A 16,315-nucleotide genomic window follows, 5' to 3' on the forward strand; every position below is an offset into this window, starting at 1 on the left:
AGTATTTTTATTATTAAAGAAGGGACTATCTGGGGCTGCTACTCACTTCACTAATACTGTAAATAGCAAAGTCGTTCTCATTTCAGTGACATGACAGATTAAAAGTGAGATGTCTGCTAATCCCAGACATGAATACCCAAGTCTTTTTCAAGTGGATCCTTATGTTATAATATTTGATTTGACTTGAAATTTGTTTAATAATTGAACACTACAGTTTATGTTGCAGCTTGATTTCTTTTTTCAAAAATTCCACTGAATTTGACATTTTAACATGTTTCAAGTACAAAGCAAAATGCTGTATTTTCCTGATGAGGTTTCTGACCATTTTTGAAAGTTATACACAAGCAGGACAAATGTGTATTTTTTAAATCTGTTTCAGGTTGTCTATGGTTTTATATATTTTTTTTCTCTATTTAGGCACTTCAAATTTTGCTACTCATGTGCAGCTGTCCAAAACTGGAAGGCAACTGGGGGCCGTAAACCTGAGCCACTTTAGTTGGGTTCTCTTCCTGATGGAGCTCTGTTTAATTAAAATTATTATTAATGTGGTGCTCTCCTCCCCTGTTTCTAGCAAAATATGATGTATGTTTTCAATCCGCATTGCTCATTGTGCTTACAAAGAAGAGTAGCATATAAATTGCTTTTGTGCAGCAATTATTATTGATGGCTAGTGGGAGGGTTCGCTTGCTCCTCGTACATTGCCTGACATATGTCTCGGCTTGATGATGCTATTACGAAAACTGTTAATCTTTTTGCTTTCAGCATATTAATGACATTGCAGCTTTTATTATCACCAGTGAGGGAGGTTATGGGTGGGGGGAGCGAGGAGCTGAAAATGCGTACAGGACGGAGTACTGCTGAAGCATATGTACACTATTTTCAGCTATTTGCTGATTACAATGTCAGATAGTGGCCCAGAAATTCTGTTCGCGGGCCTCCCGCGGGTGGAGTGCTGCAATTTGGAAAAATCTGCGCCTAGACCGGAGGGCTCCCGGGAGGCGCAGAGTTCCGTTGCTGGGCCTCTCCAAACTGCCGGTGTGCAGGGCGCACGTATCCCAGAGGCGCAGGCGGTTCGCAGCGTCCCTGGGATCACGTGGGCCATGGGGAGCCAATCAGAGAAGGGAATCTCCATTCATAGATTTGACAGGAAGACCAGTCAAATATATGAATAGAGATCACCCCCAAAACATAGTAAAACTTCAATTTTTTTTTTTTTTAAATCACATTTTTAAAATGACTATAAATTAACTATTTGAAACAAAAATTTAAATTTTTGAAAAAATCATTTTTTTAACAGGGCTAAAAATAAACTTACTTTAAAGTATTTTTAAATGATAAATCAGTGGAAACTTTTTTTACTTTTTTCAACTCTTATCCTGGTAAAAGCAAGAATTGTAAGTGTTTTCTGCGGGCGGAGGGTCTCCAAAAAACTTAACTCTCCACCCGCAGAGGCCCTGCTCCAGCACAGCCGGAGGATCTGTCGAGAGCTTTCTTGACAGATCGGAAATGCCGGTATCCAGCGCATGCGCAGTGCATGCCTGAAACCGGCATTTCCGATGTCCCTAAGGGTGAGTTCACGAGCGTACTCGCCTGTAGGGACCGGAATATCCGGCCCTATATAAACACAGATAACGTTATCTATAATTTAAATCTGTTTTTGAATTAAAGTAAGTTGTATTTGATGTCTGAATTCTTTTTCTGGGAGGTTGGAGGTCATCTTTGGGGTCATTGGAAATGCAAACAATTGGCTGGGATCCATAAATTGCAATTTTGGCAAACATGATTTATGGACAGTCCCTAAACCTGCTATTGATTGCTCCTACAGTTCATCTTCCAGGGGCAGCTGGTCTGGGGCCATTAAAGTAAAGGAGTTATAAAATGTAAAATAAAACTTTTGTTTGTTTTCTACTTTGTGTATAACCTGTCTCATTCTGCTTGGACTTGAAACTGATGGAAGCTGATGTCAGTTTCCTTTTTTGACAGCTAGAATTTTTTATTCATTCCTGGGATGTTGGCGTTGCTGGCAAGGTCAGCAATAATTGCCCTTGAGAAGGTGGTGGTGAGCCGCCGCCTTGAACCACGGCAGTCAGTGTGGTGATGGTACTCCCACAGTGCTGTTAGGTAGGGAGTTCCAGGATTTTGACACAGCAACGATGCAGGAACAGCAAAACATTTTAGGATCATGTGTGACTTGGAGGGGAACTTAGAGGTGGCGGTGTTCCCATGCATCAGCTGCTCTTGTCCTTCTAGGTGGAAGAGGTCGCGGGTTTGAAAGGTGCCATCAAAGAAGCCTTGACGAGTTGCTGCAGTGCATCTTGTAGATGGTACACACTGCAGCCACGCTGTGCCGGTGGTGGAGGGAGTGAAAGTTTAAAGTGGTGGATGGGGTGCAAATCAAGTGGGCTGTTTTGTCCTGGATGGTGTCGAGCTTCTTGTGTTGTTGGAGCTGCACTCATCCAGGTAAGTGGAGAGTATTCCATCACACTCCTTACTTGTGCCTTGTAGATGGTGGAAGGGCTTTGGGGAGTCAGGAGGTGAGACGCTCGCCAGAGAATACCCAACCTCTGACCTGCTCTTGTAGCCACAGTATTTATGTGGCTGGTCCAGTTAAGTTTCTGGTCAATGGTGACCCCCAAGGATGTTGATGGTGGAGGTTTCGGCGATGGTAATTCCATTGAATGTCAAAGGGTGGTGGTTAGACTCTCTTGTTGGAGATTGGTGAATAAGCAGCGCTTGACAGCACTGTTGACGACACCTTCCATCACGTTGCTGATGATTGAGAGTAGACTGATGGGGCGGTAATTGGCCGGATTGGATTTGTCCTGCTTTTTGTGAATAGGACATACCTGGGCAGTTTTCCACATTTTCGGGTAAATGCCAGATTTGTAGCTGTACTGGAACAGCTTGGCTAGAGACTCTGCTCGTTCTGGAGCACAAGCCTTCAGCACGACAGCCGGAATGTTGTCGGGGCTCATGGCCTTTGCTGTATTCAGTGTGCTCAACCTTTTCTTTATCACTTGGAGTGAATCAGATTGGCTGAAGACTGGCTTGTGTGATGGTGGGGACCTGAGGAGAAGGTCGAGATGGATCATCCACTCTGCACTTCTGGTTATCGATGATTACTAATATTTCAGCCTTCTCTTTTGTACTCGCAAACTGGGGTCCACCATCATTGAGAATGGGGATGTTCATGGAGCCTCCTCCTCCCATTAGTTGTTTAATTGTCCACCACCATTCACAACTGGATGTGGCAGGACTGCAGAGCTTTGATCAGATGCGTTGGTTGTGGAATAGCTTAACTCTGTCTATAGCATGCTGCTTCCGCTGTTTAGCATGCATGTGTTGCAGCATCCCCAGGTTGGCACCTCATTTTTAGGTAAGCCTGGTGCTGCTCCTGGCATGCTCTTCTGCACTCCTTATTGAACCAGGGTTGGTCCCCTTGCATGATGGTAATGGTAGAGTGAGTGATATGCCAGACCATGAGGTTACAGATTGTGGTGGAATACAATTCTGCTGCTGCTGATGGCCCACAGCGCCTCATGGATGCCCGGTTTTGAGCTGCTTGATCTGTTCTGAATCTATCCCATTTAGTACAGTGGTAGTGATGCACAACACGATGGAGGGTGTCCTCCGTGTGAAGACGGGACTTCATCTCCAAAACGACTGTGTGGTGGTAACTGCTACCAATGCTGTCATGGACAGATGCATCTGTGCCAGGTCGGTTGGTGAGGATGCAGTTATGTAGGTTTTCCCCCTCATGTTGGTTCTCTCACCACCTGCTGCAGGCCCAGTCTGGCAGCTATGTCCTTCAGGACTTCAGAGCCACTCTTGGTGATGGACATTGAAGTCCCCCACCCACTGGACATTTTGTGCCCTTGCTATCCTCGGTGCTTATTCCAAGTGGTGTTCAACATGGAGGAGTACTAATTCAACAGCTGAGGGAGGGCGTTCGGTGGTAATCAGCAGGAGATTTCCTTGCCCATGCTTGAACTGTAACCGTGAGACTTTGTGGGGTCTGGAATCAATGTGGAGAACTCCCAGGGCCACTCCTTCCTGACTGTATACCACTGTGCTGCCTGTTCTGGTGGGACTGTCCTGTCGGTGAGACAGGATGTACCCAGGGATAGTGATGGAGGAGTCTGGAACATTAGCTGAAAGGTATGATTCTGTGAGTATGATTGTCAGGCTGTTGCTTGACTAGTCTCCCATTTTGGTGCAAGTCCCCAGATGGGGAACATAGGGTCTAATGAGAGAGAGGAACTGAATGAAATCAGTATTTGTAGGGAAATGGTGTTAGGGAAAATGACGGGATTGAAGGCCGATAAATCCCCAGGACCTGATAATCTACATCCTAGGGTACTTAAGGAAGTGGCCCTAGAAATAGTAGATGCATTGCTGGTCATCTTCCAAAATTCTATAGACTCTGGAACAGTTCCCATGGATTGGCGGGTAGCTAATGTAACCCCACTATTTAAAAAAGGTGGTAGAGAAAAAACGGAATTATAGACCGGTAAGCCTGACATCCATAGTGGGGAAAATGCTAGAGTCCACTATAAAAGATGTAATAGCAGAGCACTTGGAAAATAGTGACCGGATCGGACAAAGTCAACATGTATTTACAAAGGTAAATCATGCTTGACTAATCTACTGGAATTTTTTGAGGATGTAACTGGTAGAATAGATAAGGGAGAACCAGTGTATTTGGTGTATTTGGACTTTCAGAAGGCTTTCGATAAGTTCCTGCATAAGAGACTGGCGTGCAAAGTTAAAGCACATGGGATTGGGGGTAAGGTACTGACTTGGATAGAAAACTGGTTGGCAGACAGGAAGCAAAGAGTTGGAATAAACGGGTCTTTTTCCGAGTGGAAGACAGTGACTAGTGGGGTACCGCAGGGATTGATGCTAGGACCACAGTTATTCACAATATATATTAATGATCTAGACGAAGGAACTAGATGTAATATATCCAAGTTTACAGATGACGCAAAGCTGGGTGGGCATGTGTGCTGTGAGGAGGATGCAGAGAAACTCCAGTACGATTTGGACAAGTTGGGCAATTGGGCAGATGCAGTATAATGTGGATAAATGCGAGGTTATCCACTTTGGTGGCAAAAACAGGAAGGCAGATTATTATCTGAACGGCAATAGATTGGGAAAAGGGGAAGTGCAACGCGACCTGGGTGGCCTTGTGCACCAGTCGCTGAAGGTAAGCATGCAGGCGGTTAAGAAGGTAAATGGTATGCTGTCCTTCATAGCGAGAGGATTTGAGTACAGGAGCAAGGGTGTCTTGCTGCAGTTGTACAGGGCCTTGGTGAGACCACACCTTGAGTATTGTGTGCAGTTTTGGTCGCCTTATCTGAGGAAGAATGTTCTTGCCATGGAGGGAGTGTAGCAAAGATTCACGACTGATACCTGGGATGGCAGGAATGACGTATGAAGAGACATTGGGTCGATTTAGGCTTATATTCGCTAGAGTTTAGAAGAAAGAGAGGGGATCTCATTGAAACTTACAAAATTCTAACAAGACTAGACAGACTAGATGCAGAAAGGCTGTTCCCGATGGCGGGGGAGTCCACAACCAGGGGTCACAGTCTAAGGATAAGGGGTAAGCCATTTAGGACAGAGATGAGGAGGAATTTCTTCACCCAGAGAGTGGTGAACCTGTGAAATTCTCTACCACAGAAGACAGTTGAGGCCAGGTCATTAAATATATTCAAGAAGGAGTTGGATATATTTCTTAAGGCTAAAGGGATCAAGGGATATGGGGAGAAAGCAGGGACAGGGTACTGAATTTGGATGATCAGCCATAATCGCATTGAATGGCGGAGCAGGCTCGAGGGGCCGAATGGCCTACTCCTGCTCCTATCTTCTATGTTTAGTGAGGAGGACTTTGCAAGGTCGACTGGGCTGGACGTGACTTTGTCGTGTCCGAAGCCGGTTTTACTGTTATTTTCCGTAGCGGTTTGTTACAACTGAGTGGCTTGCTAGGCCATTTCAGAGGGCAGTGAAGAGTCAACCACATTGCTGTGGGTCCGGGAGTCACAAGTAAGGATGGCAGATTTACTTCTGAAAGGACATTAGTGAACCAGATGGGTTTCATACTGATAGTTTTTTATTCCAGATTTTATTTAATTAAAGGATTTAAATTCCCCAGCTGCCGTGGTGGGATTTGAACTCCTGTCTATAACCATTATGCTACCGTGCCCCTAATATTGCTAGGAATGTATGAAGGCTGCAATAGTCGAGGGATTCAGACTGTGCAAAAAAGAGTGAAGCTTGTGTAGTTTCTTAATGACCTTTCAACCCTGTGATTTGTGTCCTCAGTAGAATAACTTATTTTTTCATATTTACTGACTTGATTTTTTTTTTCAGTATCATCACATTGGAGTTTTATACTAATATTTTGTTTTCTTTGTTTTGTAAGAGGGTTTTGTAATTGCTAATGACGTTGATAACAAGCGGTGTTACCTGTTGGTTCATCAGTCAAAGCGCTTGCACAGCCCTTGCATTATGGTCGTAAATCATGATGCATCAAACATCCCGAGATTACAGATGGTGGAGGCTGATGGTCAGAGGGACATTCTCTTCTATGACCGGATTTTGTGCGATGTACCATGCAGGTACAGTAGGTCTTTGCGTGGTGTGAATGCTAGGAATGTATATTACTGTGTTTCAGTTCCTGAAAGAGATCCCTTCATTACAGTTAAATATGCACCATCTGGTTGCATGTCATTTACAAATGCCATTTTTGCACCCTGTGTCATGATTTGATATTTATCCTCTTGGAAAGTTGCATGTGACGATTCCCTCCTTTTTATTACAAGGAGGAAAGTGTATTTGTGTTATGTCGTGTAGCTTGTCCTTTTCATTATGTTTCACAATTAAGACACTCAAACCCATTACAAACCGATGCTTTCTTTGGATATTGAAGTACAGACTACCAACATTTAGAGTTTTGTGAGCATTTGGAGTATGTTGATGTGAATGAAGCAGTGGTGTTGAGGTATAATTAACTGCTGTGGAATATTTAAGATCGACTTTAATGGCTTGTTTTTGTGTAATTTCTGTACATTGTTTTAAAGGGAGATGAACAAAGGCAAAAACTCATCCAAATAAGCATTTTGTAGGAAAGGTTAAAATTCAGTAGTTTCTTTTAATGTGTGTGTTTGTATATGTATATATACTCAGATTAATGTCTAACATAGCTGCTCAGGTGTGTGCAAGAGCAGCCCAATTTATTTTTCCTTTCCCTTCGCTATGGAGAATAGTGCTTGGCACTTCCCCCTGATACATTGGAGTCAAAGGGGAATTTCTCTTGTATGGACCCCTGTCTTGCCATTCTAGTAGCCCATTAATTGTCCGACAAGCTGTGCCATTGTATTGCTGTGACATGGAGTTATTTTAGGAAAAGCGGTTTAAGCAGTACCTGGCACTGAAGATTGAGCTTTGAGCATTTGGCTGCTCGAGGTACTGGATTTGGTACTCAAGGTACTCGTACACCCCGCTCCCTCCCCCCTGTGTTAAACATGCACTAATGCCACTGTCCAGGAGGGTAGAGATGCCTGAACCATGGATTTTGTCATGCAATTTGCTGTCAGACACTGCTTTCCTTGTTCTTTGAGATTTTGTTTGCCACTGAGCTGCAGCACCCTAGTCCATTGAAGTTCTCAAATTAGCAGTGTATCCTAGTGCAAGCTTGTCCAGTGAGTGGAAATCAAATAAAGTGCAAGACTAGATTTTGAATTTGGATTACCTGCACATAAGTCTGTCAACTTGTCTTTCTGAATTTTGAGAATGCGCTTCTTAATAATTATAGTGGTGATGCAACCTTAAGAAAGAATATTGATGTGTGGAGAAAGTGGACAACCAGCAACAGCCTACAGTTGCATGGGTAAGACTTTTAATTACCTTCTATATTATGAGAAGAGCAGCTTGTGTCTTCTATATTTATTTCTAAAGATTATTGTGTGCAGTTTTGGTCACCTTACCTGAGGAAGGACGTTCTTGCCATGGAAGGTGTGCAGCGAAGATTCACCAGGCTGATACCTGGGATGGCAGGAATGACGTATGAGGAGAGATTGTGTCGATTGGGCTTATACTCACTGGAGTTTAGAAGATTTAGAGGGGATCTCATCGAAACCTATAAAATTCTGTCAGGCCTGGACAGACTAGATGCAGGAAGGATGTTTCTGATGGTCGGGGAGTCCAGAACCAGGGGTCATAGTCTAAGGATAAGGGGTAAGCCATTTAGGACTGAAATGAGGAGGAATTTCTTCACCCAGAGAGTGGTGAACCTGTGGAATTCTCTGCCACAGAGGGCGGTGGAGGCCAGTTCATTAAGTATATTCAAGAAAGAGTTGGATATATTCCTTAAGGCTAAAGGGATCAAGGGATATGGGGAGAAGGCAGGGACAGGGTACTGAATTTGGATGATCAGCCATGATCTCATTGAATGGTGGAGCAGGCTCGAAGGGCCGAATGGCCTACTCCTGCTCCTATCTTCTATGTTTCTAAGAGATTGGTCTGTTTTATTGATCATTATTGCTTTCTTTGCAGTGGCAAACAAGAACTGACTAATGGATTTCTGAGTTCCAGCAGTCTTGTTTTAGAGAGCCAACATGGGTGCAGGAGGGACAGGTTGTGTGTGTCCATTTTAGTGGAGTTATTTTGAGGCTGTTGCTGATCTGGTGGATAAGGGTGAGGCAGTGGAGGTTATTTAGCAGGATTTCAGGATTTGGCATTGTCCCAAGTAATTGACTGATTTGCAAGGTGTGGGTCAATGGGATAGACAGTAATTATTCGGCTGGGCAAAAGGTGATAGTGTGTGGGAAGTTATCTGGGTGGAAGCTGGTTATCGGTAGAGTTCCACAGGGGTCAATATTGGGACCATTGTTAATTTTTCTAAAATGAGATAAAGATGTAATATTGTACAAGTATACTCACTTGGTCAGCAAGACTGGTCATCCCCATAAGCAGTATCTAGTTAAATGATAGAGAACCAATGCTCTTTATATCTGCACATGTCACTATATGGTGGACTAAGTAGGACTCCATCAAAACGGCATTAGCTTCAAACCAATAGGTAGTTCCCTTTTTTATATGCAATATATGAATGAACAGTACACAGTTTTCTCCGTGACAAATCAATTTTCCTGCACTCATCAGTTGTGAAAAATGAGAATTTACAATCTCTAAATGAAGGCTCACTTCCTATTCAAAGCAGGTTCAGACTTTTAAAATACAAGCAACTTTCCTTTGCTGCCTCCTAAAATACAGTTTGCCTTCGGTGTAAAAGAGAGAGGTCAACTTCTGTATCCCTCGCCTATGTGTAGGCAATATATCTTTAATTTAATTAGTCGACAATGGACATTTCACAAACATTGAAGACAAAATAATTTGTTATAGCACTTTTCATGTCCTCAGGATGTCCCAAAGCGCTTCACAACCAATGAATTACTTTTGAAGTTTAGTCACAGATGTTTTGTAGGTAAGCACAGCAGCCAGTGCACACCCAGCAAGGTCCCACAGACAAATGTCCAGTTAATCTGTTTTTAGAGGTGTTGATTGAGGGATAAATGTTGACTAGGAGAGCTCCCCTGTTCTTCAGATAGTGCCATAGGATCTTTTACATCTACAAGAGCAGGCAGACAAGGCCTTCCTCAGTACAGCACTGGAGTGTTGCCCAAGAGCGTGGTTTGAGCCTACGATTAGGAACACATCATTGCCTAATAATTCCGGTTCACTTTTTATTGCAACCAGTTTAAAAGAATCAGTACTTGGTGTGCAAATACACTTCTGGTGCAATCATGTGTATGGTAGTTAGGAAGTGCGCATTCATAATTTTTGAAATCACCTGGGATGATTGAAAGTCTGTTACTTCAGAAAAACTACCCGGCGTCCAGCTAGTCATCTTGTGGTTTGGGAGACTTTGGCTCTTTTTCCTGGATCATCTGGCCTAAATTGTGGTAGACTTTATCTTATTAAAACTAGCAATGCTAGTTTGTGTTCTATCGGTTTATGTATTTGCCCTTACATTTTTTTTTTAGTTCTGAATTACTCAGGCATTTTGTAGAGCAAAATTTTTGTCTGCTTTATAACTTCCATATCTTCAAGTTTACAGCAGAGAATTGCAATCCGTGGTGTGGAACAGTTGACAGTTGGAGGCAGAATGGTCTACTCTACCTGTTCTCTGAACCCTATTGAAAATGAAGCTGTTATAGCAGCTATTCTTGAGAAGAGTGATGGTGAGCATGTCCAATATTTACGTTTAGTGCATTTTTGTTAAAAATAAAATTGAAATAATTAGATCATTATAGATTGGTCCTTTTTAATATGTAATAGCGCAAATAGAGTACATGTAACCTGTAATATTTGGATTGGAGCTCTTTAAAATTACTGTAATGAAAATGGAATGCTTTAAGAGAATACCTACATCTTGCATGTAAAAACGTTCTGTTACTCTAAAGTACTGAAGACACATTGAATTTTAATTTCACTTCTAGTTTGGGTTAGGAACTTCAAATTCTTATAAAAGCTGGTGTTTTTCATTGTTGGTTTGAGTTAGGGGAAGATAAGAATTATGTGAGTTGTTAAACTAATTTATTTGAATTATGACTTCTGTGGGGGTATATAAAACTTTGCACTCCAATAAATTTAAGTGATGAAATTTTAATGTGGATGTTTGATGATGCTGATCTGAAGCTCCAGATTAGTTGACAAAACGGTAATTTGTTGTAGGAACTCTCGAGTTAATTGACGTTTCATCCGAGTTGCCAGGGTTGAAGAGGATGCCTGGTTTAACATCGTGGAAGGTAATTCTTTTGAGCTGAACCTCTTTTTATCCTTCCTTCCCCTGTCCAAGATTCTCTAAAACACCATGGCCTATAAATTCAGTGGCACCCCGTTTGGGGCGCCAGCCTTGCCTGGGCGCCGGAAGTAGTCGCGGCCGCCCGCTGCAAATTCAGTTTGAGCGCCCCAGAGGGAAGCACAGTGCTACTCGAGGCGCCCCGCATCCCTCTTGGGGCGCTGCAGCTGAAGGTCGCCACACGCTGCGGCACGGCGCACTGTGGGCCTTCCTCCCCTTCTTAAAGGGGAGGGGCCTGCTGCAGCGTGGGCGACGATCGCGAGTGCCGGCAAAAGAGCCCGGCACCAAGGAGAAGTGCCGGGCTCTTGGGACACAGCCGGCACTCCGAGAGGGGGTTTGGGGGGGGGGGCTTCAGGAGGCCGGGGACGGCAGCGCGGAGAGGTGCTGGCAGGCGGCCAGCAAAAAAAATGGCCGCCCCGCACCTCGGCGACTCTACCGCCGCAGGTAAGCCCCCCCTGAACCGGTCGCAAATAACGACCGGCGTTAAAGGAGGGGGCGCTACTAAATTTTGCGATCGGGGCAGTAGCGGGGCGCTGCGCACACCGATGACGTCATCGATAGCGGCGCAGCACTAACGGCTAGCGCCGCCATTAGCGCACCGCTAAATTTAGCGGGAGGCGTGCGCAGTGGCGTCCAACCCACTAAGTGCCCTCCTAAGGCGCTAACGGGTGGCGCAGCCCACTGAATTTCTAGGCCCATGATTTTTTTTCTTAACTGTAGAAACACTGTGAGGTCATCACTTTAAATCTTTCAACATACCATCGAAACTGAGTTCAGTCAAAATTAGAAATGTGGCATCTTGTGACTTTGCCATTGAATGGAAGGGCTTGAATTTGAATTCCAGTCTTGGTTGACTTTTATACATCTTTTCTCCTCTTCCCCTCCTGCAATACTGAGTTTGCTGATCTTGGCTTGCAGCGAGTGGAGTGGGGGGCAATGTGAAGATAAGGAGACTGCAAATTAATTTTTAAAATAACTTTTATTGTATTGCTGCACACATTGAATGAGTTGCTTTATTCTTTGATTGTAAAATCTATTTGCTCTCAGGTAATGACAAGAGAAGGACATTGGTATGCTGATTGGTCCGAGGTGCCAGAGAACAAACACACACAGATCCGCCCTACAATGTTCCCAACCAAAGACCCTGAAAAGCTCAAAATAATGAATCTGGAGCGATGGTTAGTCGTGGCTGGTTCTTTTGATAGTACTAATGCGATGTATACAATATTTAAACTTGAAGGTAAAATTATAACTAATTTAAATTGTGGAGCCTCCTAAATAGGAATGTGTAGTTCATGTTTTATGAGTTTTTCATTTAATTGAATTTGAGACTAACCTTGGCCATGTCCATGATTAGCATAAGCCTCAGTCCATCGTTACAAAATTTACAAGGCGTTTTATTCCACTATGGCTTGTTAACCTTGTCCATGCTATACCACGCTTATTTTAAACCACTATAGTAGCACTAAAAAGGTATTTTATGAAAATATAAAATTACTTTCAAATATGAGACATTGGCTCAACTTTTAAATGCTTGTAAATCATTCACCAAAGAGACAAAACATTTTCTGTATAAAATTTTTATGCATGTAGCTTTGTTAATTTGTGAAATTATCCTAGGTTCTAGTTTGCATAAACTGTAATCTTAACCATAATATTTTGACTAATGTGCTTTGATTTGGGTTTTGGTCAGGATTGCTATATTGAAGGAAACTGAAAATTGAGAAGTGGGTAACAAACACACTTCTGTCTCTGCCAAAATATTAAAACCTCTGGTTCCTTGCTTCTCTTTATTGGCATTTTGATTGTTTTACAATTATCTTTCAAGTTTTTTTTTATAGGATTATAAATATTTGAAAAATCATATAATTTGTTGCATTGGTTCACATAAATGAAAAACGTGCAGCTATACTCTTCCTTGTATGACTATCCAAATTTTTACAGCATTAGGATACTTCCTCATCATCAGAATACTGGAGGATTCTTTGTAGCTGTTTTGGAGAAAAAAGCTCCAATGCCATGGAATAAGCGAGAACCAAAGGTAAGGTGGTTTGCCTGTTAGTAACCTTTGGGGAAAAAAATGTTCTGTGATTGAAATGTTTCTATATTTTTCACTTTTTATTCCCATCTTTTACAGTTCACTAACAAATGTTGTTATGCATTATGCACTCGAGTGAGAAAGTAGGCCGTGCTCGTCCGTTGCCTGTTGGACGGAGTGATTTGCAAGGAGTTGTACAAGAGCTGTTAGGGCTAACTTTTTTTTCCTCCTCTAGTTCTTACCTGCTTCCTGTAAGAAAGTGTCTTTGTTGCACCCCATTGCAATTATTTAGACAATCTATATTGGCACATACGTAATTAGACTATCCTAAAACTGTTGTCCTTTTCGTTAAGCTGCCTGTATGATGACTTTCAATTTATCCTTGAATGTTGTGCTTGGCAGAAGCATGTTATTTTGTGTTGGGGGGGTGGGGGGACAGGAGTTTAAAGGAAAAGATCTATGATTAATCATTTCAACTATGTTGTGGCCTGTTTGAGAGCAATCTAATCCCATTTTATAACAAAGATTATTTTTTGTAACTGACATCTCTGCATTTGAATCTTTGTTGATTCCATAGTAACTACGTCCCTTATCTCCACGCTGCAAACTGTTTTTGTTAACAGAGACAGGAATGTCGCCCCCACCAGCACAGCCCTGGACGCTATATTTGACTACAGTGTTCCCTTTAAGTTGTGCGGCCATGTAGTGCTCTAGGGATCCCTCGCAGCCGGCTTTTAAATTGGAAAATAAAAAGCGGATGCGTGGAATTTTGAATGGGCAGCGCGGAACATTGCTTGACTATGCTTGGTTTAAACCATATTCTTACCAGCTTCAATAGCTGGCAAGTGAGGTACTCCTAGTCCACAGTCAACCTGTGGCAAGTGCAATACTGAACGGAGTGCCTAATGAACTCTAATTGAAGTTGTATATGTGCATGATGAAAGATTTGTGGTTTTCAAAAAGATTCTACAGAATTGATGAATTCAATCCCCAGAATATTGGCAAAAACTGTGGCACCTTCTCTGTTAAATATGGAATTTGACATTTTCCAGTCACCATAAACTACTGGCTCTGTAGAGACTCTTTGAAGGACTGGGTTGATGAGCCTGACAGCTTTCCATCCCCATCCCCATTTCGCTGCCCCCCCCCCCCCCCCCATATGCCTCATGTAATAATAAATCTTAATAATCCAGATACTGATTTCTTGCAAAAAGTGGAAGGATATGCATATAAAGTTGAAGATGTCAAGTCTTCAATAGCTGAAATCCATTCTTGGGTTCCCACTTCGTCTGAAGAAAAATGATTGCTAGAAGAGCCAGAGAGACTATGCACACAAGTGGTTGTAGAGGACCAATCTTTTCAAAGTTAATTTAGCAACCATTTTAATGTGTATTTTTGGCAGTTGAGACACAAAACAGCAGCTGTTGATGCCCCAGTTGAAGGTGCGGACAAGAAACTTGCAGTAATGGATGAAACTAAAAAAACTGATGATGGTGAAGAAGAATCATCCAGTAAAGATGGTATTTGTTGGTAAGTATAATGTGTGGAGCTGACTGAGCATTTTGTTCCAATGTCACTTGCCTCTTGTACATTTTAAGACTGCTTATTGCAAATGTGGCACAGTGTCTAAGTCTTTCAAGGGCCCCAGAAGTCCGTGTTGTGAAATGACACAATGTGGGCTTGTGCTCTTAATCCTCTGTGGTCAGCCATGTAGCTGGGGGGAGGCAGAGGATAGGTGCTTCCACATAGTGAGAGAAAGGAAAATCTGGGGTGAGTTGCTTCTGGGCTGTTTTGCTGTACCTCTTAGTGGCTGGTTTCAGAGCATTGTTTGTAGGCATTGTGCAAATTGCCCACCTTCTAAGTATAGTTTGAGTTGTGATTCAAGGACATCCAAGAAACTAGAAGATGGGAACTTTTTTTTTTAGCTTTCTATTTCCCTTCCCCATGCCCTACTCACTAAAATCTAATGCAATTACCTGTTGGGTTTTTAACTTTCCTGGCTGACATTGGCCACTTAGAGTTTGAAAAAGCAGTCAAGCTTGTTTAATATGCTTAATATTTATGAAGTCCAAGTACTACTCTCATACGATTTGTAGCTCTTCCTCTCGGTCTCTGTGTTTAAATGGTCCGTTACCAAACTAAAAAAAAACTTCTGGTTTTTAACATTTTTAAATACTGATGCCGTTTGAGCATATGGCAATATTTAATTGCTACCATAGAAGGGGTGAAAAATGATGGCATATTCGAGACTGAAAGCGATGAATTGGGATGTGAGTGAGTATCTTTTCTGCAATTTCTTGTAAATATTGCATCAAAGTAATTCTTGTGTGAAAACTCCATTTTTTCATTATCTTTTCTTCTTTAGTCCACCGCCATCCAAGAAAATGAAACTATTTGGATTCAAAGAAGATCCGTTTGTGTTCCTGAGTGAAGATGATCCGATATTTCTACCGATTCAGTAAGATGACTTTGGATGTGCAGGTCCGGTTTTGCTGTCTGAGTGGGAATGAAAAGATTTAGCTGTGGCCCATGATTAATTCCTACTGTTTTGAGTTGGGCTGCATTTTCATGTCCATCTTGGTCACTTTATAGTTGTCCATACTAATACTAACTGAGTCTAGCTTGTTGAACTTCAATGCATAGGAAAATTAAGAACAGGAGAAGGCCATTTGGCCCCTTGAGCCTGCTCCGCCATTCACTTAGATCATGGCTGATCTACACCTAAACTCCATTTTCCCACCTTTGCTCCATATCCCTTGATCCCCTTACTAAACAAAAATCTGTCAACCTCCATCTTGAAAATGTCAATTGTCCCAGCATCCACAGCCTTTTTTGGTGGGGCAGGGGGGGGGGGGTGCTGTGAGGGAAGAGAAGAGGAGGAGGAGGAGAATTCCAAGTTTCTACTACCCTTTCTGTGGAAAAGTGATTCCTGATTTCGCTCCTGAATGGCCGAGCTCTAATTTTAAGTTAATGGCCTGTTGTTCTTGATTCAGTTTTAGGACAGTAAGAGCCATTGATCCAAGTCCTATCCTAGTAAGATTATATACATCCTTTTGAAAAGCAAAGAGCACACTGAAGTCCTAAAATATATATTTTTTAAATGCCACCTTGTCAGTGTTACAATATTTTCATATGCTTATATTTTGTGAATTTCATCATGATGTTATGACAACTAGCAGTGGCCTAACATTAATGAAAGATTAATTTAATAAATGTTGCAATTTGGTAGGTCCAATAATGAAAATCTTTATCAATATAAGAATATTCAGTGAGTGACTAAGCAATGTAGCTTTCAGATCTGAGGAGTCTATAGGGGACACTAGTTAAAATGTGTCACTGCATTTTCTTGCAAACTGAGCATTAAGCAGAGTGCAACTTAAATTAATGAGTCATAAAATGTTACTCTGACAATG

General features: G+C 42.3%; 1 protein-coding gene across 1 annotated transcript in view; it reads left to right on the plus strand.

Annotated features, from left to right (window-relative positions):
* Positions 1–16,315, plus strand: part of nsun2 (NOP2/Sun RNA methyltransferase 2) — a 48,169-nt gene that overhangs the window by 19,015 nt on the left and 12,839 nt on the right. Inside the window, exons 7-14 of the mRNA XM_085988710.1 lie at positions 6,425–6,620; positions 7,817–7,891; positions 10,114–10,244; positions 10,738–10,811; positions 11,912–12,042; positions 12,809–12,905; positions 14,305–14,432; positions 15,268–15,360. Coding sequence (XP_085844836.1) covers positions 6,425–6,620; positions 7,817–7,891; positions 10,114–10,244; positions 10,738–10,811; positions 11,912–12,042; positions 12,809–12,905; positions 14,305–14,432; positions 15,268–15,360 — 925 coding nt within the window. The remainder of the gene's footprint in view (positions 1–6,424; positions 6,621–7,816; positions 7,892–10,113; positions 10,245–10,737; positions 10,812–11,911; positions 12,043–12,808; positions 12,906–14,304; positions 14,433–15,267; positions 15,361–16,315) is intronic.

Source organism: Somniosus microcephalus, chromosome 5, assembly GCF_052327205.1.
Source record: "Somniosus microcephalus isolate GS21.2 chromosome 5, FLI_Smic_1.0, whole genome shotgun sequence".
Taxonomy (NCBI): Eukaryota; Metazoa; Chordata; class Chondrichthyes; order Squaliformes; family Somniosidae; genus Somniosus; species Somniosus microcephalus.